We start from the raw sequence: 26,408 nt of genomic DNA, 5'->3' as shown, positions 1-26,408 counted from the left end.
GGTGGCCCATAATTCAGCGGGAATCACTTTCAATTCTGGTGGAAATGGTGGAGTGGAGTCCTGGATTAAAAATACTCCACAGGCAGAATTTAAAACTTCTACTGACAGACTACTGACCACTTGGACTCCTGTAGGAGTGTAGTCTATGTTTGCTAAAATTTGGTTCAAAATGTCAGCTCCCAAAAGATTGGCTTGGACTCAACCAAATCAGTAGAGGTCCCAGTTAGGCCAACACCAGAGTTAACATTTGTAGATAATAATCCTGGAGGTAAGTCCTCTGTATTAAATACACTTCGGCTTGCACCAGTATCGATTAAACAGGTTAATTTTGTTTCTCCTCCAGGATATGGGGAGTTCTTGTAAAAATACTTTTACTCTGGCCTCAGGACCATTGTCTCCCCTATTTAACATGATTGATGCTGGCATGCCATTTTCCTATGCCTGATCCACTGCTTTTGGCAGTGAACTGGGATCAGCATGAGGTGCCACTAAGCTCTTTTCCAGTCTACGGTCAGGAAGATGGCAGAATTTGGCTATGTGTCCTTCCCCATCACAATTGTAGCATATAATTGATCCCCGATTGCCATGATTTCTGAAATTGCCTTTGCCTCTTCCATAGTTGCCAACATTGTAAAAAAAAAATGTGGGACACTTTTGTGGCTGTAGGCGGAGCTGTCCAATAATTAGGGGGCGGGGCATTCGTCAGCAGGCGTGGCCTGGCAAAAACAGACAAGTGCGGCGCGCGAAGCGCGCGGCGCCGAAAAATGGGCGTGGTTTACGCGAAATTGTGGGCGTGGCTTAAATGGGCGTGGCTCTAGAGGGTGTGGTTAGAGTCTGAAATGAATGAGGGATGGAGAGGGGGAGAGAGGGGGAGAGAGGGGGAGAGAGGGGGAAATGACGGGACAGCAGCCCCAGATCCTACACAATAGAAATATGTGTATTCTAGAAAGTTTAACAATCAGCAGATAAAGATACTCCAAACACCTGGTGTTAATGCTTCAATCATCCCGGCACCATGGTTGTTATAGTGTCAGGATGATTGAAGCGCATTATTTCTATTATTATATTGTAATATAAAATGAAATCATTCAACTCACCATAATGCAGAATCAGTGGGATCCCTGAGCGTGTCACCAGCCACGTCGCCTGCCACCAGCCATCCGTCCTTGCTTCAGATGTCCGAGCAGAGTCCGTCCTTGCATCAGGTGCCCCCAGCGGAGCCCCCCTCACATCAGGAGTCCCCGGCGGAGCCCCCCCTCACATCAGGAGTCCCCGGTGGAGCCCCCCCTCACACCAGGAGTCCCCGGCAGAGCCCCCCCTCACATCAGGTGTCCCCGGCGGAGCCCCCCTCACACCAGGAGTCCCCGGCGGAGCTCCCCCTCACATCAGGAGTCCCCGGCGGAGCTCCCCCTCACACCAGGACTCCCCGGCGGAGCTCCCCCTCACATCAGGAGTCCCCAAGGGAGCCCCACTCACACCAGGAGTCCCCGGCGGAGCTCCCCCTCACATCAGGTGTCCCCGGCGGAGCTCCCCCTCACATCAGGAGTCCCCGGCGGAGCTCCCCCTCACATCAGGTGTCCCCGGCGGAGCTCCCCCTCACATCAGGAGTCCCCAAGGGAGCCCCACTCACACCAGGAGTCCCCGGCGGAGCTCCCCCTCACATCAGGTGTCCCCGGCGGAGCTCCCCCTCACATCAGGAGTCCCCGGCGGAGCTCCCCCTCACATCAGGAGTCCCCAAGGGAGCCCCACTCACACCAGGAGTCCCCGGCGGAGCTCCCCCTCACATCAGGTGTCCCCGGCGGAGCTCCCCCTCACATCAGGAGTCCCCGGCGGAGCTCCCCCTCACATCAGGTGTCCCCGGCGGAGCTCCCCCTCACATCAGGAGTCCCCAAGGGAGCCCCACTCACACCAGGAGTCCCCGGCGGAGCTCCCCCTCACATCAGGTGTCCCCGGCGGAGCTCCCCCTCACATCAGGAGTCCCCGGCGGAGCTCCCCCTCACATCAGGAGTCCCCAAGGGAGCCCCACTCACACCAGGAGTCCCCGGCGGAGCTCCCCCTCACATCAGGTGTCCCCGGCGGAGCCCCCCCTCACATCAGGTGTCCCCGGCGGAGCCCCCCTCACATCAGGTGTCCCCGGCGGAGCCCCCCTCACATCAGGTGTCCCCGGCGGAGCCCCCCTCACATCAGGTGTCCCCGGCGGAGCCCCCCTCACATCAGGAGTCCCCAAGGGAGCCCCCCTCACACCAGGAGTCCCCGGCGGAGCTCCCCCTCACATCAGGTGTCCCCGGCGGAGCCCCCCCTCACATCAGGTGTCCCCGGCGGAGCCCCCCTCACATCAGGAGTCCCCAAGGGAGCCCCCCTCACACCAGGAGTCCCCGGCGGAGCTCCCCCTCACATCAGGTGTCCCCGGCGGAGCCCCCCCTCACATCGGGTGTCCCCGGCGGAGCCCCCCTCACATCAGGTGTCCCCGGCGGAGCCCCCCTCACATCAGGAGTCCCCAAGGGAGCCCCCCTCACACCAGGAGTCCCCGGCGGAGCTCCCCCTCACATCAGGTGTCCCCGGCGGAGCCCCCCTCACATCAGGAGTCCCCAAGGGAGCCCCCCTCACACCAGGAGTCCCCGGCGGAGCTCCCCCTCACATCAGGTGTCCCCAGTGCCCCCCCTCACATCAGGTGTCCCCAGTGCCCCCCCTCACATCAGGTGTCCCCAGTGCCCCCCCCACTCACATCAGGTGTCCCCAGTGCCCCCCCCACTCACATCAGGTGTCCCCAGTGCCCCCCCACACTCACATCAGGTGTCCCCAGTGCCCCCCCACACTCACATCAGGTGTCCCCAGTGCCCCCCACACTCACATCAGGTGTCCCCAGTGCCCCCCCCCACTCACATCAGGTTTCCCCAGTGCCCCCCCCACTCACATCGTGTCCCACAGCGGTGCGCGCGCTCACCCCCCACCTAGAACCCCCGCCCCTTTCCATATCAGACTGGCAGCGGGGCGGGGGGTAGGCGGGCCGAGGCGGAGCGGGGCGGGCCGAGGCGGGCCGAGGCGGAGCGGGGCAGGGGGTGGGCGGTGACGCAGAAGCTTCGTCTAGCCTCCCCCCAGCCGTCTTCCTGAACTTCAACAAAATGGCGGCCGGCGGAGACAATGTCTCCGCCGGCCGCCGACCTCTAGCGGCGGCGGCGGCGGCGGTTTCAAAAACCGGAACCGAATTTTTCGGGACATTTCCCGGGACACCACAAATCCGGGAATGAAGTCCAAGTCCCGGGAATGTCCCGGGAAATTCGGGACAGTTGGCAGCTATGCTCTTCCTCTTCCTCTCTGCTTCCCCATGTACATAACCTTGGGTTTGTTGTCTTTTTGGTTAATCCTTTTTTCTATGGATAACAGGATAGGCAGGACGTCTCAAATAGACATATTGCCTGTCTCAGGCCTTGCTGTGAACAACTTTTCTTTCAACTGGGGTATTAAACCATCAAGAAACCTTTGTTTCACCAGTTGTGTAGCTGGACTTGCAGTTTCTCCTGCCTTCTCTTCCTCTATTTTAATGCCTGCTTCCTCAGCCATATCGTTTAACCGCCTCCAATAAGCCCCTGCTTCTTCCTCTTTCCCTTGCTTAGCATTCATAAATTCAGCATGTCTGGTTTGTCCATATATTTGGGGCAATTTTTCCTTCAATTTCTCACAAACCTCCCGTCCACTAACCATCTTACCTAGATTTTTGACGTCTTCACCACATTCTTTAAGTATATAGCCAGACATGTTGCTTCCCACTGCTTTAATAAGAAGCTGATGAATGTCATTAGCAGAAGCCTCATATGCTTCCTGTGCAGCGCTAAGTTTGTTTGCAAACCCAAATGGATTCTTTCTAGGATCTCCCAATCCCTCTAATATGGCTCTCATATCCTGGGGACTAAAAGGTACATGCCATTTAATTTGAGACTTACTGTCAACAGCATTACCTTCAAAAACTAATTGGGTTCTGACAGGATAAACTGCAACAGATTGCTCTGTGCCAGGGGCAGAAGGGGTGGCGTCTCCCTTCCTTCTCTCTTCATCTTGCTGCCACAATTTGGAAATTATGGTTTGCTCCGGAAGTTCAGACTCTATCTTTCCTTCTCTGGCCAAAGCCTTAAGTTCAGAGAGATCTAGTTTTGCATATGTGCCTTTTGATTTATGCCAATCATCTGTTTCTAGGATACGAGCCAAAACCCTCTTTGTAGGATGTTATGGGGCTGTTAAACCTCTGCTCTCTACTATATTGCCCAGCTCATCTTTTGTGTGTTCCATGTAATCTAATTCCTTTGCTTTTGTGCGTGGACCCCTTAAAGCCAAACTTGCAGCCACATAAGGTGGGGGGTCCTCCTCTACAGAGTCTTCTGGCCAAACGTAGTAAATTTGGGCAGTACTTTTATTAAACATCTCCATCAAGCCAATTTGATTTGCTACTTTAGCTTCTGTCTCCCATGTTCAAGCTATTCTCCACGTTCCTTCACTGCACAGTAGTGGGCCATAATCGTGCAGAAAAGTTTGCCATACTTTTAAATCAAAAGTCCCTTCAGATTTTAAAGGTTTAGCTGTTCCCTTTGTCCATTCTACCCCTTTGAGAAATACTGCCGCTTACCAGAAAGTGTTGGTCCCTTGTTACAGGGGACCACACAGGGCGAATGGCTGCAACCCCAGCCCGTCAGGGCGTAGCTCCTGACGTCACCGCTGAGTCCCGGAAGCATACGGGCTTTGTGTAAGCTGACTGGCTCATTTTTTATTATGCGCTTTTACTCTTCTTTGATGTAAGTTGCCACCTGTTTTTTACTAGAATAAATGTAATAGGATTTACACTATGTGGAGTTTTCTTGTCTTTTTGGTATAATACCTGTACCTGTCGATCCTGTCTGCTGACTACCTTTGCTGACACTTTGGAGACCAGGGCTTGCCAGTGAGATCCCAGGCTGGGGTTGCAGCCATTCTCCCTGTGTGGTCCCCTGTAACAAGGGACCAACGCTTTTCTGGTAAGCGGCAGTATTTCTCAGTGGTGGAGGAGATTCTCATATTGCACTAGTCACTTTGGTGTGAACCTTCACCATTCATCACTGTGGACTCATCTTCACTATTGGATTTCCTGATGCTTACCCATACAGACTGTGTTTATTTAAGGACTGATTCTTATGGATTTTTATCATTTTAATTAATAATTATCAATTTAATTTTTATTTACTTTTTTCACTTGCACATTTGGTGTGTAATCACGATATGGGTTGCTAGATACACTTATTGTAATTTGTGGATATCAATATGCATTATTATTTATTTACGATATGGGTTGTTTGATATTCACTTAATATTTGTTTGCTTTTCATTTTTGCAATTCTCATTGATTAGCGCGAATATTCGCTCTATCTTTACATATGTTTGGTGTAGTATAACACTTTAGTCGCAGCTCTTTTTTAAGTTTTCACTTATAGTGCAGTATTTTTAAAACAATTCTACCCCTTTATCTAGGGGCTCAGTGTAGGCGGAACCATCCCTTAATTCATTTAATGCCCATAATGACTGGCCAGTATTCCCTACTTGTGCCTATACCCTCTTGCCTCTAAAACAAATAGTACAGCAAATCTGCAGATTTACAAGAATAGTCTCCACTTATCTACGTGGATAGAAGGGGTTTATGACAAAACACTCATTAGGAGACCCTCCTCGTCTCTTCTCTTTGTGAGTTTTATCTGACCCTACCATGCGCCTCTGACCCAGGTTGCCCACAAAGAGTCAACGCAGGAAACTGCAGAGGATTTTCCCTATCCACACACAGTCCAACCCGTGAAGGGGGACACATACACATTCACACACAGGTTACCCAACCAGAAAGGTCCAAGAGTGGTCTGGTTTCCTTGAGAACCGACAGATAGGATACATAGGAAAAGGCAGAAATATAGCAAGCTTAAGGGCAGCTTACCTAGCCGGCATTTGAGGTCTGCGTTTCCTGATGATCCCGATCGAAGCGCGGTTCTTTCTGGAGACTCTGCCAAACTCCTGGCTGGCTCGCCAAGATTGTTATGACTGATTTCTGATTGGGACTCTAAAACAAAGTTAATACTGCAGTTGCAGGAACAGATTCACAGGACTCCATCACTGTGTTTAAAATGTCCGTTCAGTGTCAAAATGTATTATTACATGTTATTTTATACATAGATAAGAAAGGGGTGGTGTGAGATGTCATTAAAAACTAACAATTAGAAATATGTTATTAAAAACTAACAAATAGAACAATTGCAAAAATAAAACATTGAGAAGGGAGGGGGGAGTAGAGAGCGTTTAGTAGGAGATGTGGCTGTGTGTTAGGTGAAGGTTACAGAACACAAAAGTGAGAGCAAAATGGAGTCTCTTGTACTTAAATGAACAGTACAGTGAATGTCCATGTCATTATGCTGTCATATACTTACATGTTTTTAATCACCTGTAACTTTTGATCACTGTGATTGGCCATCACAGTGATATTTTCTTTACTTAAATCTGATCAAAAGTGTGAAGTAGAAAAGCCCTCCAGGCTGCCGAAGAGAAGGCTGCGATTCAAGGTGGGGGTTGGATAGAGGTTTTTTAAGCCCCTTTCATATGATCGACCCGCAAAGATCCACCTGTTTATTTTTCAGTCGGATCTGAGCGGGCCACTCATTGACTTGTATGGGCTGGCTGATGTCAGCAGAAATGTGTCACCCGCCTGCCATCCGATCCGACAAGATCCGCTGAAAACAGACAGATGGCCATACGTTCGCCATCCATCCAGCGAATTGGATCGGATGGGATCACATGAAAATGGACACGCTGTCCGTTTTCATCCGATCCTCCCATAGAGAACAGCAGGGCTCTGACAGGTCTGTCCCTGCACAGTGAGCGGAGACGGACCTGTCATCTGCCTGCTCAGCAGGGATCAACGGAGCAATCCCCCACTGAGCTAGTAGATCCGCCTGTAAAGGGACCTAAAGGGTGATGACCACCAAATACTGTGGAATTGTTTTGGGGGGATTTAAAGTGCCACTGACCACTGACTCACCAATTATAGGGGAGAGGGTGGAGGTTTATAATGCCACTGATCACAAATGGCTGTGGGATTGGTTGGGGGGTTTAAAATGCCACTGACTTAGGGGGCTTATGTTGCACTGACTTCCAATGATGGGGGGTTTAAAAACGACTGACCAGTAAAGATTTGGGGATTGTTTTGAGATAGTTTAAGGTGCCACTGAACTCCAATGATTGTTGGATTGTTTTAAAGTGTTTTGGGTTTATCCATATCATCTAGCCATTGTACACAATGTAATTTTAATGCAAATTTTTACCCTCTAGGGGACTTTGTTCCACTGACTGAAAACATGCATTTGGCCTCTCTGGGTGGCTTTTAGGGCTAAACACAGCCAAATGTATCTTTTACCCCCCCCCCCCCCCCCCCAAACCAGCATGTTTCTTAATTTCCAAAACAATTGTGGCATAAAATTAGCTGACTTGGGGTGTTCAGTTTCCAAGAATGTAAATACCACAAAATACCTGTTAAATCTTCATCTGTGCCCTCTGCGATCTTTGTTACTAGGGCCTCATTTCCCTTGACTATATAAACTGTGACAGTGCTAGGCCCTGCCACAGTATAAAGTATTGGAAAAAGGCACACAGGATTCACAGTAACGTAGAGTGACAGGTTCCAGAGTGTCTGTACTGAGCAGAGAAAACTGGGTATTTGGGTTTCTCTTGGATTTGTAATCCTGGATTAGGGTCTGGAATTTGAAGGTTTCAAAGGGCCTTGGGTGGGATAAAGCCTTCGATTCTGTGTCCAGGTCTTTTAAGTGACTTGTAAGCAGTGTGAGTGTACAGATGTGCACATTCAGTATAAGCAAGGAGCTGGCCATGGCTCAGGGTCCCCTCCGGAGAAAGCTGTGTGCTACACTCAGGAGAAAGGAGAGGTTCTTTACTCGAGAGACTGCACTCCATTTTGGAGAGATTCCTTGTCCATGAGACTGAGAGAGTTAAGGTGGCCATGCAAGTCGAGGAGACCAGAAAATGCGGGAAAACTAGGCTAGTCCAGAGGGCAGAGGAAATCCTTAAAGCGGGGTTCCACCCAAATTTTGAACATTATCTCTATGCATTCTCTTCCTTGCCTAGATGCTGACATGCTGTGTAAAAAAAATTTAAATCGCCGTAATTACCTTTTTTTTTTCTAAACTTCTTTGCACTTCCTGGTTTTCCTCCCATGGGAGTAGGCGTGTTTCTAGCCTCTCCCAGACCTCCCACAGTCCCTGGGAGCTAGTCTCAGGCTTCCCAGCATGCATTGTGCAACAGCGTCATCACAACATCTCTGCTCCCAGCATTCACCGCATCCAGGAAATACATGCTTGTGGGCTTCAAATGCCCACAATGAAGATGGAAACCGCCTTCAGTGAATTTTATAAGTTATTCTTTACAACGAAATCGGACACAGGCGGACTTATTACACAGAACATGTGAGTAGATAATCATGAGAAGAAAAGTTTGTGAATGAACTCCAAAAAAAAAAACGATAGATAGGTGGACCCCCGCTTTAAGTCTTATGCCCCGTATACACAGTCGGATTTTCCGACGGAAAATGTGTGATAGGACCTTGTTGTCGGAAATTCCGACCGTGTGTAGGCTCCATCACACATTTTCCATCAGATTTTCCGACACACAAAGTTTGAGAGCAGGATATAAAATTTTCCGACAATAAAATCCGTTGTCGAAAATTCCGATCGTGTTTACACAAATCCGACGGAAAAAGTGCCACGCATGCTCAGAATAAATAAAGAGATGAAAGCTATTGGCCACTGCCCCATTTATAGTCCCAACGTACGTGTTTTACGTCACCATGTTTAGAACGATCGTATTTTCCCACAACTTTGTGTGACCGTGTGTATGCAAGACAAGTTTGAGCCAACATCCGTTGGCAAAAATCCTAGGATTTTGATGTCGGAATGTCCAAACAAAGTCCGACCGTGTGTACGGGGCATTAGAGGAATGAGAGAGCCTGGGGTGTCGGGAGAACTCATTTGAGAGGCCAGGGAGTAGGGATGGGCTTTATGTTCGGGTCGAACATGAGTTCGACTCGAACATTGGCTGTTCACCCGTTCGCCGAATAGCAAACAATTTGGGGTGTTCACTGCAAATTCGAAAGCCACGGAACACCCTTTAAAAGTCTATGGGAGAAATCAAAAGTACTAATTTTAAAGGTTAATGTGCAAGTTATTTTCATAAAAAGTGTTTGGGGACCTGGGTCCTGCCCCAGGGGACATGAATCAATGCAAAAAAAAGTTTTAAAAACTGCCATTTTTTCGAGAGCAGTGATTTTAATAATGCTTAAAGTGAAACAATAAAAGTGTAATATTCCTTTAAATTTCATACTTTGGGGGGTGTCTATAGTATGCCTGTAAAGTGGCGCATGTTTCCCATGTTTAGAACAGTCTGACAGCAAAATGACATTTCTAAAGGAAAAAAAGTCATTTAAAACTACTCACGGTTATAATGTATTGTCAGTCCGGCAATACACATAAAAGTTCATTGATAAAAACGGCATGAGATTCCCCCACAAGGGAACCCCGAACCAAAATTAAAAAAAAAAAAGTGTGGGGGTCCCCCCAAATTCCATACCAGGCCCTTCAGGTCTGGTATGGATATTAAGGGGAACCCCGCACCAAAATTAAAAAAAAATGGCATGGGGGTCCGACAATTCATTATAGCCGCGAGTAGTTTTAAATGACTTTTTTTCCTTTAGAAATGTCATTTTGCTGTTAGACTGTTCTAAACACGGGAAACATGCGCCACTTTACAGGCATACTATAGACACCCCCCAGGTACGAAATTTAAAGGAATATTACACTTTTATTGTTTCACTTTAAGCATTATTAAAATCACTGCTCCCGAAAAAACTGCCGTGTTTAAAACTTTCTTTTGCACTGATACATGTCACCTGGGGCAGATCCCAGGTCCCCAAACACTTTTTAAGACAATACCATGCATATAAGCCTTTAAAATTAGCACTTTTGGTTTTTCATGTTCATGTCCCATAGACTTTAATGGTGTTCACGTGTTCAAACAAATTTTTTGCCTGTTTGCATGTTCTGGTGTGAACCGAACGGGGGGGTGTTCGGCCCATCCCTAGCAGGGAGTAGACTCCTGCTGCAGGGAACAGCAGGTGCACATTTGCACTGACCAGGCTGACACTATTGTGTTGTAGTCTGAGGGTGCTGTAACTGTAGGCTGAGTAAGCCAAGAGAACCAGAAGAGCTGGGGGGCCACTGCTAAGAGCAGCGGTGCTGCTGAGGGGAGAGCCAGGTTACTTGGCATTTTCCATTATGTTTTGCTGATGAAAATTTCCCTGCACTGGCAATTACTTGTGGACTTTCATTTTTGTTTTCCAAAAAAAGTGGGCTGCCATGCCCTTAACCACAGTTTGGACTGAAGCAAACTCATTACAGAATCCACCATTGAGCTGAGCACCCCACAATCTGTCCAGTTGTCCATCAAATAAGACTTTTTTAGACCGTTTCAGACTTTGAATTTTAAACTGTTAATACACTGTTTTGCACACACACACTGTACACATAAATGCACTACAAATACACATTTTTCCCCCACATTACTGGCATTGCTCATTTCATTTGTGTAATTTGGTTATAATTTAAATTATTATAAACACTTGATAGTAATGGAAAAAAGAAAATGAGGAAATAAATGTTCACAACAAAATGGGTGACCTATCTTTATGTCCTAGATATTACCGTATAATTTACATTCAAGATAAGTCGTGAAATCTGAAAGTTTATCTGTAAAAGTGTTGTTGTACCATGCACCTTTGATCAGGACCATGCTTTGTGCAAATATATCAGTGATTTTCAGGAAAACACAGGGATTGAGAAATATATCCGCTGCCAGTAAAGGCATGTTGCAATGTTAAAGAGGAACTTCATCCATGTTTATGAATATCATTCCCAATAAGCAACTTACCTTTGGTACTTGTTTATCCAGAATACACATAATCCTAATGAATTCTGAATGATCCTTTTCTCCCCTGCAGCTGCACATACCATCCCACAATGCCATCTTTGTTTTTTTCTTCATTGGGGGCCAGCAATCTCTTGCTGATTTCTGCAGCCAGGTCCATTATGACACAGCTCCGAAACCTTTCTCCAGTGCTGTGGGAAAGCTGATGCCCCCTGGGAAAGGTGACTCTGGTATCCCAGAAGGCTTTAAGAGGAGACTTACATTTTATTCTGTATGTAAATACAATTTACTTTTTTTTAAAGGTTGGCTTTTTTTATATTGTGGAGTGGGGAGGGTTATAATGGTGCAAAATGTTATATTTTGTGTGAAGGTCTGCCTAAATATATACATTTCAGCATTTAACTGTTAAAAAACAAAAAAAAACGTTTTTTTAACTGATTTGAAGTATGGTTGTCTATGGCATGATAAAAAAGCACGGCAAATAATGTGATCACTCTGGTAAAATCTATATTTATATCTATAGATATAATATGGCAAAATATGTGTGGACACCTGACATCACACCTCTTCGAGATTGATGATCCAGTTTCAAAGACATGGGTATTAATACAGAAATGGAATCCTTTTTGTCACTATAACTGCATCCACTGGGACAGCTTTCCATAAGATTACTGATCGTATATGTCGGAATGTGTGCCCCTCAAAAATGTGTAAAGTCAGGTACTGATGTTGAATGAGAAAACCTGGTTTACATACAGTTGTGTGCAAGCCACTTATGATCCTCCACTTCAAGCGAGTCAAGCTATGTCTTTATGGATCTGTGCTATGATTCCTGTTGTTTCTCAATCAGATTGTTGTGTTTCATTTAAATGCTGCCACAGCCTCTTCTGGAACTCATGGGTTTTGACTGTGAGTGTTTCACAGATATTTGACTGTAGGCAGGGCTTCATTTATTGCCCCTTTATGTGGAATTCTTCTTTAAGTTCTCCAGGAAGAGAGGTCATTTCACTTCCCTGCCTGGCAGGATCTTGTAAAGTTTTGAGTGGAACTTAAGAGAGGCAGATAGGAGTGGAGCTACAAGGAATAAAAGGATACAGTTGTAAGGCTGAGGACCAGTTATTCCTTTCCCCGATGGGCTCCCCTGGTACTGGGTTAGGGCAGAGATATTATTATTACTATACAGGATTTATATAGCGCCAACAGTTTGTGCAGCGTTTACAATATAAAGGGAGACAATACACCAGCAGTACAATTCAGAACAAGAGGGTTAGAAGGGCCCTGCTCCTGCAAGCTTACAATCCAAGGGGACACTTCTGATTATGGGACAAGTTCTTGGTTTGCAGATGTTCTGTTAATTATTGATAGTCAGAATACTGAAAGTGTTTAACCATATCTCTCAGAGTAACGTTATTGTCTTATTGATTGTTTGTATAACTGCACTTGTTAATCCTTTATTTTTTTAGGCTATATTTGGCCTAATGAATCCTTTGAAATACCTCAAGGTGTGTCAGTAAGTGCTGGGTTAGAGAAATGTGTCATCTTCATGCATGCAGAGAAATCACAAAACATTTCAGTGGATCCTCCAGGAGTAGTGCTACATACATTTTGATTTGTAAAAATCTGTGTAGCGAAACTCTGAACATGAGTGGCTTTACTTATTTTTATACAATTTCTTTAGAAAATGAACATGTAGAATTAAAGATTCTTTATTTATTTATGGATATACAGCAAGAATAAAATGTGCCATTCTGTCACAGCTTTAATCTGGTTTACTGAAACTCACAGATAACTAGGTGCTTCTCACTACATGGGATGTCATTCCAATAACCATCGTTATACATATGCACACAGTCTTCATTGTTCATGTAGTTATCTGGCTGTCCTGTGCTCCATTTGGTAAAAATAACCTTTTCACCTGTTAAGTACTTGAATGTTCCTTCTACTTGTGAATCTGTTATACCTAGGAAAGCTGAACTTGACCCTCCCTTATTGTTGATTATCCCATGTAAAACATTATTTTCTGCCGCATTTCTTGGAGTAGCCAAGCTTCCGCCAGCTTCTTTACATATATTCTGGGCATTGTTATGGTTTTCTTTCCGGCCATTAGTCACAAATACTTTACCACCGACTTCTTTACCACCATGAAACAGCAGAACTGAAAGAATAAAAATGAATTAAATGCATGACAGATATGGGAATCTAGACATTTGTAGAATAGAACTTGCTATAGAAATCATCAGATGTAGTGTACCCATAAACAAAGACATGTAATGACATGTGACTATATACACCTTTCAATAACTTGACTAAGATGTGCCCCCCCATTTTGCTGGAAACACATAAAATTACAGCTAGTGAAAGAGATTAGTGGCTACAGTCTTATACTGACACTGTCTTCAAGCGTGCCCGATTAAATAAATTCTTTTAAAAACTAAATAAACTAGATATATTTTTTCTGGCATTAAGGTGCCCTGGATAGCCAATAGTGATGTGTGGAGCAGAGACCATTTACAATAATCAGGGCTTTTTTTCTCAGAGAAAAGGTGCAGGAACTCACCCTCTCTGTCCAACTCTCTGCCCCAACCACGCCCAAACCCCACCCAAACCTCGCCCCAGCCACACCCAAACCTCGCCCCAGCCACACCTTCCTTAGAGGAGAGATTTACAGCGGCGCCAAAAAATTGTAATGAGTTAAGGCTTAGAACTGTGTATCACATAAGGCAAATTCCCCAAAATCCCCCCCAGCTCTCCTCATCACAAATCCCCTCCTAGCTTTCCTCTCATCACAAAGCCCCTCCTAGTTCTCCTCTCATCACAAAGCCCCCCCTAGTTCTCCTCTCATCACAAATCCCCTCCTGGTTCTCCTCTCATCACAAATCTCCTCCTAGTTCTCCTCTCATCACAAATCCCCTCCTAGTTCTCCTCTCATCACAAATCCCCTCCTAGTTCTCCTCTCATCACAAATCCCCTCCTAGCTTTCCTTTCATCACAAAGCCCCTCCTAGCTCTCCTCTCATCACAAATCCCCTCCTAGCTTTCCTCTCATCACAAAGCCCCTCCTAGTTCTCCTCTCATCACAAATCCCCTCCTAGTTCTCCTCTCATCACAAATCCCCTCCTAGTTCTCCTCTCATCACAAATCCCCTCCTAGTTCTCCTCTCATCACAAATCCCCTCCTAGCTCTCCTCTCATCACAAATCCCCTCCTAGCTCTCCTCTCATCACAATCCCCTCCTAGCTCTCCTCTCATCACAAAACCCCTCCTAGTTCTCCTCTCATCACAAATCCCCTCCTAGTTCTCCTCTCATCACAAATCCCCTCCTAGTTCTCCTCTCATCACAAATCCCCTCCTAGTTCTCCTCTCATCACAAATCCCCTCCTAGTTCTCCTCTTATCACAAATCCCCTCCTTGTTCTCCTCTTATCACAAATCCCCTCCTAGCTCTCCTCTCATCACAAATCCCCTCCTAGTTCTCCTCTCATCACAAATCCCCTCCTAGCTCTCCTCTCATCACAAAACCCCTCCTAGCTCTCCTCTCATCACAAATCCCCTCCTAGCTTTCCTCTCATCACAAAGCCCCTCCTAGCTTTCCTCTCATCACAAATCCCCTCCTAGTTCTCCTCTCATCACAAATCCCCTCCTAGTTCTCCTCTCATCACAAATCCCCTCCTAGTTCTCCTCTCATCACAAATCCCCTCCTAGTTCTCCTCTCATCACAAATCCCCTCCTAGCTCTCCTCTCATCACAAATCCCCTCCTAGCTCTCCTCTCATCACAATCCCCTCCTAGCTCTCCTCTCATCACAAAACCCCTCCTAGCTCTCCTCTCATCACAAATCCACTCCTAGTTCTCCTCTCATCACAAATCCCCTCCTAGTTCTCCTCTCATCACAAATCCCCTCCTAGCTCTCCTCTCATCACAAATCCCCTCCTAGCTGTCCTCTCATCACAAATCCCCTCCTAGCTCTCCTCTCATCACAATCCCCTCCTAGCTCTCCTCTCATCACAAAACCCCTCCTAGCTCTCCTCTCATCACAAATCCACTCCTAGTTCTCCTCTCATCACAAATCCCCTCCTAGTTCTCCTCTCATCACAAATCCCCTCCTAGCTCTCCTCTCATCACAAATCCCCTCCTAGCTCTCCTCTCATCACAAATCCCCTCCTAGCTCTCCTCTCATCACAAAACCCCTCCTAGCTCTCCTCTCATCACAAATCCCCTCCTAGTTCTCCTCTCATCACAAATCCCCTCCTTGTTCTCCTCTCATCACAAATCCCCTCCTAGCTTTCCTCTCATCACAAATCCCCTCCTAGCTCTCCTCTCATCACAAATCCCCTCCTAGCTCTCCTCTCATCACAAATCCCCTCCTAGCTCTCCTCTCATCACAAATCCCCTCCTAGCTCTCCTCTCATCACAAATCCCCTCCTAGCTCTCCTCTCATCACAAATCCCCTCCTAGCTCTCCTCTCATCACAAAACCCCTCCTAGCTTTCCTCTCATCACAAATCCTCTCCTAGCTTTCCTCTCATCACAAAGCCCCCCAGCTCTCCTCTCTGCTGACCTCACCCTCCACACACATACTCAGCTCTCCTTTCATCACAAGTTCCCCCCAGCTCTCCTCTGTGTACAATGCTCTCCCCTCTGCTAAACACACACAAACTTTGCCTCTCTGCACATATTCCCCCTCCCCCACACACTTTCACAGTGCACTTTTCTCTGAATGAACTCAGTCTCTGCAAAGCTCTCCCTAAAAAAAATCCCCCTTCCCAGCACAAATCTCCTTCCACCCTACAAATCCATATCACAGCACAGCTCCTCATCCCAGCAAAAATACCACACCCAACATCCCCCAAGCATAAATCCTCCTCCCAGTACAAATTCTCTCCCCCAAATCTCCCCTTCCAGCACAACATGCTCCCCATCCTGGAACAATTCCTCTCCCCTTGTCTTCATTATTCCCAGCCCCTCCTACACAAGTCCTCTCCCCAGTTACATCACATATCTTCCCACATAAATCCCCCCTGCCAGTACAAACTTTTCCCCCACAAACACAAATTCTTTCCCCCTTTCTAATCCAAATTCAAACCTCCACACTGTCCCAGTTTTAATGGTCCTTTCCTCAGATTTAAACAAAATCCCAGTGTCCCATGAATCTGGGCTGAGTCCTGGAGCCCAGTGCTGGAACAAGTTCTGGCCACTAACTTGTCAAGCAGGAGCTTGTGTGGGCCTCCAAGGTAAATGTCCTCCATCTCTCGGGGTTCCAGATGCCATGATCATGCCGTCTGTGAGAAGGAGAATATCTGGGAGGGAGAGGGCTAGTGCTGGAAGGGGGGGCGAGAGGGCTAGTGCTGGAAGGGGGGGGGGGAGGGCTAGTGCTGGAAGGGGGGGGAGAGGGCTAGTGCTGGAAGAGGGGGGAGAGGGCTGGTGCTGGAAGGGGGGGGGAGAGGGCTAGTGCTGGAAGGGGGGGAGAGGGCTGGTGCTGGAAGGGGGGGGAGAGAGGGCTAGTGCTGGAAGGGGGGAGGGCTAGTGCTGGAAGGGGGGGAGAGGGCTAGTGCTGGAAGAGGGGGGGAGAGAAGGCTAGTGCTGGAAGGGGGGGCTAGTGCTGGAAGGGGGGCTAGTGCTGCAAAGGGAAGGGGGGCTAGTGCTGGAAGGGGGGGCTAGTGCTGGAAGAGGAGCTAGTGCTGGAAAAGGGGGGGAGGGCTAGTGCTGCAAGGGGGGGCTAGTGCTGGAAGGGAAGGCTAGTGCTGGAAGGGGGAAGGGGGAGAGGGCTAGTGCTGGAAGGGGGCAGGGCTAGTGCTGGAAGGCAGGGGGGGCTAGTGCTGGAAGGGGGAGGGGGGAGAGGGCTAGTGCTGGAAGGGGGAGGGGGGAGAGGGCTAGTGCTGGAAGGGGGGGGGGGCTAGTGCTGGAGGGGGAAGGGGGAGGGGGAGAGGGCTAGTGCTGGAAGGGGGAGGGGGAGAGGGCTAGTGCTGGAAGGGGGGGGGACTAGTGCTGGAAGTGGTTTTGGAAATGTGCTGGGGGGAGGGGTAGCTAGTGCTAGAGGGGGGGTTGGAAATGTGCTGGGGAGAGAGGGGCGCTAGTGCTGGAAGGGGGGGTTGGAAATGTGCTGGGGGAGAGGGGGGCTAGTGCTGGAAGGGGGGGGGTTGGAAATGTGCTGGGGGAGAGGGGGGCTAGTGCTGGAAGGGGGGGTGTTGGAAATGTGCTGGGGGGAGAGGGGGGCTAGTGCTGGAAGGGGGGGGTTGGAAATGTGCTGGGGGGAGAGGGGGGGCTAGTGCTGGAAGGGGGGGTTGGAAATGTGCTGGGGGGAGAGGGGAGCTAGTGCTGGAAGGGGGGATTGGAAATGTGCTGGGGGGAGAGGGGGGCTAGTGCTTGAAGGGGCTGTCAAGTTTCAAATTAATCCCACACTGATTTCTAGCATATGTCCTTTCTCATACCAAAGCACATATCCTCCTAATCCCCCAATCACTCCACCAAGTGTACATCGTTTTTGTTTCCTCCTTCCCAATCCCAGCCACTCTCCCCCCCTCCTCCATGTCTATCTATAAAGCATAGAAAGGTTTGTACAGAGCTGAGGTCAGCGTGTGTTCCTGCTCCCCCTCTTGTATATACAGAGCTGAATGAGAAAGAGGAGGGGGAGGAGACAGCTTCGTTCTGCTGTGTGTGATTGAGACAGGCAGCTGCAGGGACGGGAGACATGCATCTGATTATCGTGCAGACAGCAGACATGTCACTCCCTGGAAAGGAGAGGGCTGCCAGAGGTTCCGGAACGCAGTTCCGTTGAGTTCCGGTGTCTTGTCGAATACAGTCCCCTATCCAGAAGTGTCCGCCCTGTACTGCGCAGGCGCAGTACGGAGGACAAACGAGACGCCGAAAGTCTCCGAAGTTCAACAGCTGATCGTCAGCTGTACACGGCGTCTGCGCATTTATTCTTACCCTATGTCCAGGATCATTCCCTACTATCCAAGTGGACATAGAGTTAGAATAAATAGTTGCCGAGCGCAGCGAGGCCGTGCCCGAAGCGTGGCCGAGCGCCGTGTACAGCTGATGGTCAGCTGATCAACTTCGGACATTTTCGGCATCTCCTGCTGCTCTGTACTGCGCAGGCGCTGCACCTGCGCAGTACGGGGCGGACACTATCTGATAGGAGGACACTATATGTCAGAACACCGGCTGAAAAAAAGCCCTGACAATAATCATTATTTGTTATGCCTGCGATTACACCAGGTATGATTTAAAGTGGTGCAACTTAAAGCCTGACTTCAACCACGATTTAGCCCCCTTTCACACTTATACGATTTGTCCCACGATTTTGGACTGCAAAATCGCATGACAAGTCATTCTCCATGATTGTGAATGAATACCATTCATATTAGCACAACTTTAAGTCGTACCGACTCAAAGTAATTCCTGCACTACTTTTTTTCTGAAGTCGGATAAAAGTTGGATTCCGTATTAACTGATCCGACTTTGGCATGCGACTTGTGCATAAAGGGAAACTCCACGCCATCTTTTTTTTAAGAAAAAAAATGGCATGGGTTCCCCCTTCATAAGCATACCAGGCCCCTCGGTCTGCTATGGTTTTTAAGGAGAAACCCACGCCGAAAATGCGGCGTGGGGTCCCCCCCAAATCCATACCAGACCCTTATCTAAGCACCAGCCTGGCTGGTCAGGAAAGGGGGTGGGGACGAGCGAGCGCCCCCCTCCCTCCTGAGCTGTACCAGGCCACATGCCCTCAACATGGGGGGGTGGGTGCTTTGGGGCAGGGGGGCGCCCTGCGGCCCCCCCGCCCCAAAGCTCCTTGCCCCCATGTTGATGAGGACAAGGGCCCCTTCCCGACAACCCTGGCCATTGGTTGTTGGGGTCTGCGGGTGGGGGGCTTATCGGAATCTGGGAGCCCCCTTTAAAAAGGGTGACCCCACCCCCATATGACATCAGAGTCCCATCATGCCCCGGGCTGTGATGTCATAAAGGGGTGGGGTCATCGGGTGACATCACTCGCTGACTACGCCCCATGCCTATATAAATGGTTGTGCACCGCGCACATGGCATTACAGCGGGAGAGAGCATTGTATCAACATCGGAAGAAGAGAAGAGGGAGGAAGACGACGGAGAAGACCAGGCCAACGCTAGTAAAAGTGCTGGAAGAAGATAGCGGAGGAGCCCGTCAGAAGGCACTGGAGAAGGCACCAGAGAGCGGGAAAAGAATCGGAGAGTGGGAGAAGACACCCGAGAGTGGGAGAAGAGAGCGGAGAAGTTGGAAGAGACCCCTGAAATCGGAAGAAGACCCCCGGAGCTGCCTAATAAATTACTTTAAAAACCTGTCTAGTGTGTTTTTTTATTGACACTTTTTTCCCCCCAGGTGAATGGGTAGGGGTACGATGTAGCCCATACTCATTCACATAGGGTGGGAGGCCGGGATCTGGGGGTCCCCTTATTAAAGATGGCTTCCAGATTCCGCTCCCAGCCCCCCGCCCGCAGACCCCGACAACCAACGGCCAGGGTTGTCGGGAAGGGGCCCTTGTCCTCATCAACATGGGGGCAAGGTGCTTTTGTTATTCTGAAGTAATCCATGTGTGTTTGTCTGTGCCTCTGTACTGAATGGGTCTAATGGGAGTGGTTTAACAATTAACTGTCAGGTGTGCAGCTGCAGGGCATTAATGAGGAATCTACTGGGCCTGTATCCCTTTAGACATGTTCCTATTGGAAGTATCTCACCAAAAATGACATTTTTGTTGCAGGGGATGCCTGGAATCTGACTTGTATCTTAGGCAGACTTCTGGGAAAATTGATGAGTCAATCACACAAGCAGGAAACTATGCTTCTGGGGAGTGTCCAGTACACACTCTGTCATAGGCGTGCGCACAGGGCTAATGCCCAGGCACACCCCAGGGCTTTTTGCTGTCAAAATGTGTGAGAATTCTTTTTCCCTCACCTCTGCTAATTGACACTGGTAGCTTCAAGTGGGACTATTTGTCATGGATGTGTAACTACTGTGGGAACTGCAGCCACTGGCTGTGGAGTAAACAGGCAGTCTGCCGCATTTTCCAATGCTGACTCTATAGTTCCAGCTACAGTATCCCTGACAGCTGAATATCGCTCTGCCGCCCGCTGTCAGATGTAGCATGTGAACTTCAGAGACAGCAATGGGTAATCCCTGACTGCTTACTTCACAGATGTGGCCGCAGTCCTCACAGGAGTTATCCACCATCCTATGCCCTGTGTTGCCAGAAGACAGCTCTGATGCAGCATTTGGGGGAAAACTGTCTCTCTCCTCGGGTTCCTGTCTGGCTGAGTCGGGGTGTTTCGTCAGATTCGGCAACCCGTCAGATTGTGTAACAGAAGTGACGTTCCGTGCCGCCGCCATCTTGTTACACCCCGCACTCCTCCACAGTAAGGATACACTGAGAAGGGGGCAAGGGGATATCTTGTTACTCCCACCAGAGTTTTGCATTTTACACTTATTTATAACAGTAAACTGAGGTTATATAGTGAAATACAGTAATTAGAACTCCATCTGACTGTTTAGATGTTGAATTTTAAAAGCAGCGGCAAGCCTGCTCATCTCACAGGTTTGCTAATCTGACAGAAGTTGACTGTTTTTAAAATTCAACATCTAAACAGTCAGACGGAGTTCTAAGTACTGTATTTCACTATATAAACTCAGTTTACTGTTATAAATAAGTGTAAAATGTATCCATCCTTGCAGTGTGTGAGGGAAGGGGGCAGTGGCGGCCTGTCCATAGGGGGCGCATGGGCGCCGCCCCCCCTCCAGGCAGTCCCCCCAAAAAAAGTCAAAAAAATTTTTTTTTAATACTGGCCCTTTAAAAAAAAAAAAAAACAATAAAAGGTCCTTAAGTGCACTGTGTGCGGATGCCGGACACAGTGTGACGCCGGACACATTGCACTAAGGGGAAGCACCATGTCTATGCAGTCACGAGATTGCAGACGTGGCGCTGCATTTGCGGGCGTTGAGCCCGCCTTGCGGCGCTTTCCGACGCGCAGATTAGCTTCCGCCCGGCGATCGTAGTATATGTTACTACAGCCGGAAGGTTTGATTGACATCTCCCATTGCGCCCGAGAGAAAGGAAACAGGAAGTATGAAGAAGACACCGCTGGAGAGGACAACGGCAAGGTAAGTAGTACACTACCGCTGTGCTCCCGTGGAGAACAGGGGGGGGGCTGCACAGGCTGCATTGGGGGACAGATGCAATGCTGCTTTGGGGGACACAGGCAAGGCTGTATTGGGGGACACATGCAAGGCTGCATTGGGGGACACAGGCAAGGCTGCATTGGGGGACACAGGCAAGACTGCATTAGGGGACACTGGCAAGGCTGCATTGGGGGACACTGGCAAGGCTGCATTGGGGGACACAGACAAGGCTGCATTGGGAGACACAGGCAAGGCTGCATTGGGGGACACAGGCAAGGCTGCATTGGGGGACACAGGCAAGGCTGCATTTGGTGGACACAGTCAAGGCTGCATTTGGTGGACACAGGCTGCATTTGGTGGACACAGGCAAGGCTGCATTGGTGGACACAGGCAAGGCTGCATTGGGGGACACAGGCAAGGCTGCATTGGGGGACACAGGCAAGGCTGCATTGGGGGACACAGGCAATGCTGCATTGGGGCACACAGGCAAGGCTGCATTGGGGGACACAGGCAAGGCTGCATTGGGGGACACAGGCAAGGCTGCATTGGGGGACACAGGCAATGCTGAATTGGGGGACACAGGCAAGGCTGCATTGGGGGACACAGGCAAGGCTGCATTGGGGCCACAGGCAAGGCTACATTGGGGGACACATGCAAGGCTGCATTGGGAGACACAGGCAAGGCTGCATTGGGGGACACAGGCAAGACTGCATTGGGGGACACAGGCAAGGCTGCATTTGGTGGACACAGGCAAGGCTGCATTTGGTGGACACAGGCAAGGTTGCATTTGGTGGACACAGGCTGCATTTGGTGGGCGCAGGCTGCATTTGGTGGACACAGGCTGCATTTGGTGAGACACAGGCTGCATTTGGTGAGACACAGGCTGCATTTGGTGAGACACAGGCTGCATTTGGTAAGACACAGACTGCATTTGGGGGACACAGGCTGGCTGTATTTTGTGGGACACAGGCTGCATTTAGTGGGACACAGGCTGCATTTAGTGGGACACAGGCTGCATTTGGTGGGACACAGGCTGCATTTGGTGGGACACAGGCTGTATTTTATGTGACACAGGCTGCATTTTATGGGACACAGGCTGCATGTAAGGACGGATTCCACTGGGGACACCTGATGGCATCTGGTGGCAGGTGACGTGGCTAGTGACACGCTCAGGGCTCCCACTGATTCTGCATTATGGTGAGTTGAATGATTTCATTTTATATTACAATGTAATAATAGAATTAATGCGCTTCAATTATCCTGACACCATAACAACCATGGTGCCGGGATGATTGAAGTGCTAACACCAGGTGTTTGGAATATCTTTATCTGCTGATTGTTAAACTTTCTAGAATACACATATTTCTATTGTTGTGTAGGATCTGGGCCTGCTGTCCCTCCATCCCTCTCTCCCTCCATCCCTCATTCATCTCAGATGCTAACCACACCACCTTAGAGCCATGCCCACTATTTTGTTGAAACCACTCCCATTTTCACCAAGTGGGAGGGGTCAAAAAGGAAGGGCGGGGTCTGGCGCCCCCCATCTTAAAACTTCACCAGCCGCCACTGCACGGGAGGGGGGGCAATGAAGAGAGCTGGGGAAAAATTTTAGCAGAGAGGAGAGCTGGAGTGGGGGGGGGGTTTAGCAAAGGAAAGCTGGGGATGATTTTAGCAGAGTGGTGAAGAGGGGGTTTAGCAGAGGAGAGGTGGGGGGCTGAGCAGAGAGGTTGGCAGGATTTTAGCGGAGAGGTAGGGGGGCATTTTAGCAGAGAGGAGAGGAGGGGGTATTTCAGCAGAGAGGTTGGGGGGATTTTAGCCGAGAGGAGAGGTGGGGGGATTTCAGAAGAGAGGTTGGGGGAATTTCAGCAGAGTGGTGGGGGGGGTAGCAGAGAAGAGGTGAGGGGATTTTAACAGAGAGGAGAGGTGGGGGGATTTTAGCAGAGAGGAGAGGTGGGGAGATTTTAGCAGAGAGGAGAGGTGGGGAGATTTTAGCAGAGAGGAGAGGTGACGGGGGATTTTAGCAGAGAGGAGAGGTGAGGGGGATTTTAGCAGATAGGAGAGGTGAGGGGGGATTTCAGGAGAGCGGAGAGGGGGGGATTTTAGCAGAGAGGAGAGGTGAGGGGGGATTTTAGCAGAGTGGACAGGTGGGGGGGTAGCAGAAAGTAGATGTGGGGGGGGTAATTTGTGCAGAGAGGAGAGCTGGGGGGTTAGCAGAGAGGAGAGGGGATAATTTGTGCAGAGAGGAGAGGTGGGAAAGAGGGAGATTTGTGAAGAGAGGAGAACTGGAGTGGGGGGGGGTTTAGCAAAGGAAAGCTGGGGATGATTTTAGCAGAGTGGTGAAGGGGGGGGTTTAGCAGAGGAGAGGTGGGGGGCTGAGCAGAGAGGTTGACAGGATTTTAGCGGAGAGGTGGGGGGGCATTTTAGCAGAGAGGAGAGGAGGGGGTATTTCAGCAGAGAGGTTGGGGGGATTTTAGCTGAGAGGAGAGGTGGGGGGATTTCAGAAGAGAGGTTGGGGGAATTTCAGCAGAGTGGTGGGGGGGTAGCAGAGAAGAGGTGAGGGGATTTTAGCAGAGAGGAGAGGTGGGGGGATTTTAGCAGAGAGGAGAGGTGGGGGGATTGTAGCAAAGAGGAGAGGTGACAGGGGATTTTAGCAGAGAGGAGAGGTGACGGGGGATTTTAGCAGAGAGGAGAGGTGAGGGGGATTTTAGCAGAGAGGAGAGGTGAGGGGGATTTTAGCAGATAGGAGAGGTGAGGGGGGATTTCAGGAGAGCGGAGAGGGGGGGATTTTAGCAGAGAGGAGAGGTGAGGGGGGATTTTAGCAGAGTGGACAGGTGGGGGGGTAGCAGAAAGTAGATGTGGGGGGGTAATTTGTGCAGAGAGGAGAGCTGGGGGTTTAGCAGAGAGGAGAGGGGATAATTTGTGCAGAGAGGAGAGGTGGGAAAGAGGGAGATTTGTGAAGAGAGGAGAACTGGGAAAGGGGGAGATTTGTGAAGAGGAGAGGTGGGAAAGGGGGAGATTTGTGCAGAGATGAAAACTGGGAAAGGGGTATTTTCTACTTATTACCATTATTTGGTGCCGCTGTACTTATCTACCCTAAGGAAGGTATGTTTGGGGGTGGGAATTTGGCTAGGGGAGGGAGAGTTCCTGCACCTATTCTCTGAGAAAAACAGCCCTGCTGTTATACAAGCTGTACACTTACTACTTTACATTGTAGCAAAGTGTCATTTCTTCAGTGTTGTCACATGAAAAGATATAATAAAATATTTACAAAAATGTGAGGGGTGTACTCACTTTTGTGAGATACTGTATATGGTTTTTAATAGATTGATTTTAATTGTTTCAGAGCAACTTGACCCTTTAGCTCCTGAAGAAGCGGAATGTTTTGAATCCAAGAAACACATTTAGTTGTATGATCTATGACAACCACTACAAGAATAATTGATTATAAATAATGGAAGATACCCATATAATAAACAAAAGTTTCCTGCAAAGTGGGTGAATGTCAGAGAGCTCACCTTGCTGGTCATGGGATTGGCCACCAGAGGGAGTGCCTGTGAGCAAGCCGGCCTATTTAAGTTTGTCAGGCACTCTGTTCAGTGCTGCCTGATCATCAGCTTCCTGTTTCCTGTCTTGTCTTCCTGTTTACCTGATCTCCTGACGACCCGGATTGCCCTTGGATTCCCCTGTTTGCTGCCTGTACCTGACCTTGGCCTGTTTGACTCCGCTTCTGCCTGCTCCTATTGTACCTTGCTGCCAGTCTGTTGCCGAACCCAGCCTGTCTCCTGACCATCCTGCTCAGTCTCATCGCCTGTGTTCCAGCCTGCACCTGCTGTTCATAGACTGCTATTCCACCAGCATCTGGACTCTAGTTCACAGGCTCTCATACCACTCCGCACTCCTGTGTTTCCTGTTACCTTACCAGGGGCCGCGAGTCGGACGCGTAAGGGAGCCTACTCTCTGCCCAAGCGGACTCACCGGTCTGGTAAGTAGGAGTCTGATAGTGATAGTCAGGTCAAATTTGAGGTCCTCTTTACTATATTGCTCTTGGTATTTTAGAACCTTTTTATGTCATTGGATTTTTTCCCATATCGTCTTTAAGGACAGCCACCTATGAGAGACCTCGGCTCCTCCCTTCTGGAGCTCACAGCAGGGCCGTATAGCGGGTGACATAACTTCCGGCGGGGGGTGTGCACCTCTACGTGATTCGCGGCTTCCAGTTCCAGCCACGGATGCTGAAGGCGGGCCAGGCCTTGGCTGATGGGGACCTGGAAAGGTTGCACAGGCGGCTGGAGTTCCCAGAGGCAAGACCATCCTTTTTACAACAGGAGCGTGTCACCTGCAGCTCCACAGGTGGGGTTACCTGTGGTGGTTGGAGGAGAGGAGGCACATGGGACTCGGGGGCTGGTGGTTCCATATGCTTTCCCGGGGGGGGGGTCCTTACAGGTCTGGCTGGTGGAGGGGGGGTCCCAGGGCTCTGACTACCTCACAAACGGGGTTGCCTGCCAGTTGGGCGGGTGGTAAATCCCACAGCCCCAGACTGTGCCTCACCAGCGATAGTAGGGTACCATACCCTTTCCTGCCGGTCACCCCTCCGGGGGGAAAGGGGGGACTGGAGGTTTCCATATTTAATTTCACAAAAGCACCAGAGCCTTTACTGGGGGAGTGGGTGAGTACTGCTGTCCCCCGTTCTCTGTTCCTGGGGACAGCCAGGACCACTGTGATGTCGGCCCCATAAGCGTGGGGCCGGCATCACTTCCGGGGCATATGACATCATCAACGGGCGCCGGAGATGCTGGTTACAGTCTCCATATGGTGCAAACAGGGAGCATGGATTGTAGCTCAGAGGCTAAGGGCTCTGACTGGTCTGCTGGGGACCTGAGTTCAAATCCCAATGAGGGAAAGCCGTTCGTGATGTAGGTACTGCACAGCACCTGCACCTCCTGCTGGACATGTGGCAGCTCAGTGGCTTAGAGGTGAGAACTTCTGCTTGGCATCCCTGTGGGTCTTGTGTTCAAAAGGGGAAGACCCAGCAGTGGACCACCAAAGGGGTAGGATGGACTCCTCTGCAACACCTGCACAGGCAGTGGAAGCAGGCCCCGGCACCTCACAGGTAAGCCTGAAGTGTTTGTACTTCTATGCACATCCTTTTCAGTGTTTTTCCCCCTTGTAACCAGTAGGGACTGGGTGAAGGGTAAAGTTTTTTTTTTCTCCTTCTTGTACTAGGTGTATGGAGTAGGTGTGGCTGAAATAACACTGTTTGGTAAAACACGAGGCTGGCCGCTG

General features: G+C 49.4%; 1 protein-coding gene across 2 annotated transcripts in view; it reads right to left on the bottom strand.

Annotated features, from left to right (window-relative positions):
- Positions 1-12,676: 12,676 nt before the first annotated feature.
- LOC141106239 (mannose-binding protein C-like) overlaps positions 12,677-26,408 on the bottom strand; it is a 188,021-nt gene continuing 174,289 nt past the window's right edge. For both annotated transcript variants that reach the window (XM_073596853.1, XM_073596854.1), the window contains one exon: positions 12,677-13,141. In XM_073596853.1, coding sequence (XP_073452954.1) covers positions 12,756-13,141 — 386 coding nt within the window. In that variant the 3' untranslated portion in view covers positions 12,677-12,755. The remainder of the gene's footprint in view (positions 13,142-26,408) is intronic.

Source organism: Aquarana catesbeiana, linkage group LG08, assembly GCF_042186555.1.
Source record: "Aquarana catesbeiana isolate 2022-GZ linkage group LG08, ASM4218655v1, whole genome shotgun sequence".
NCBI classification, from domain to species: domain Eukaryota; kingdom Metazoa; phylum Chordata; class Amphibia; order Anura; family Ranidae; genus Aquarana; species Aquarana catesbeiana.
This window is presented reverse-complemented; position numbering and strand designations above follow the sequence as displayed.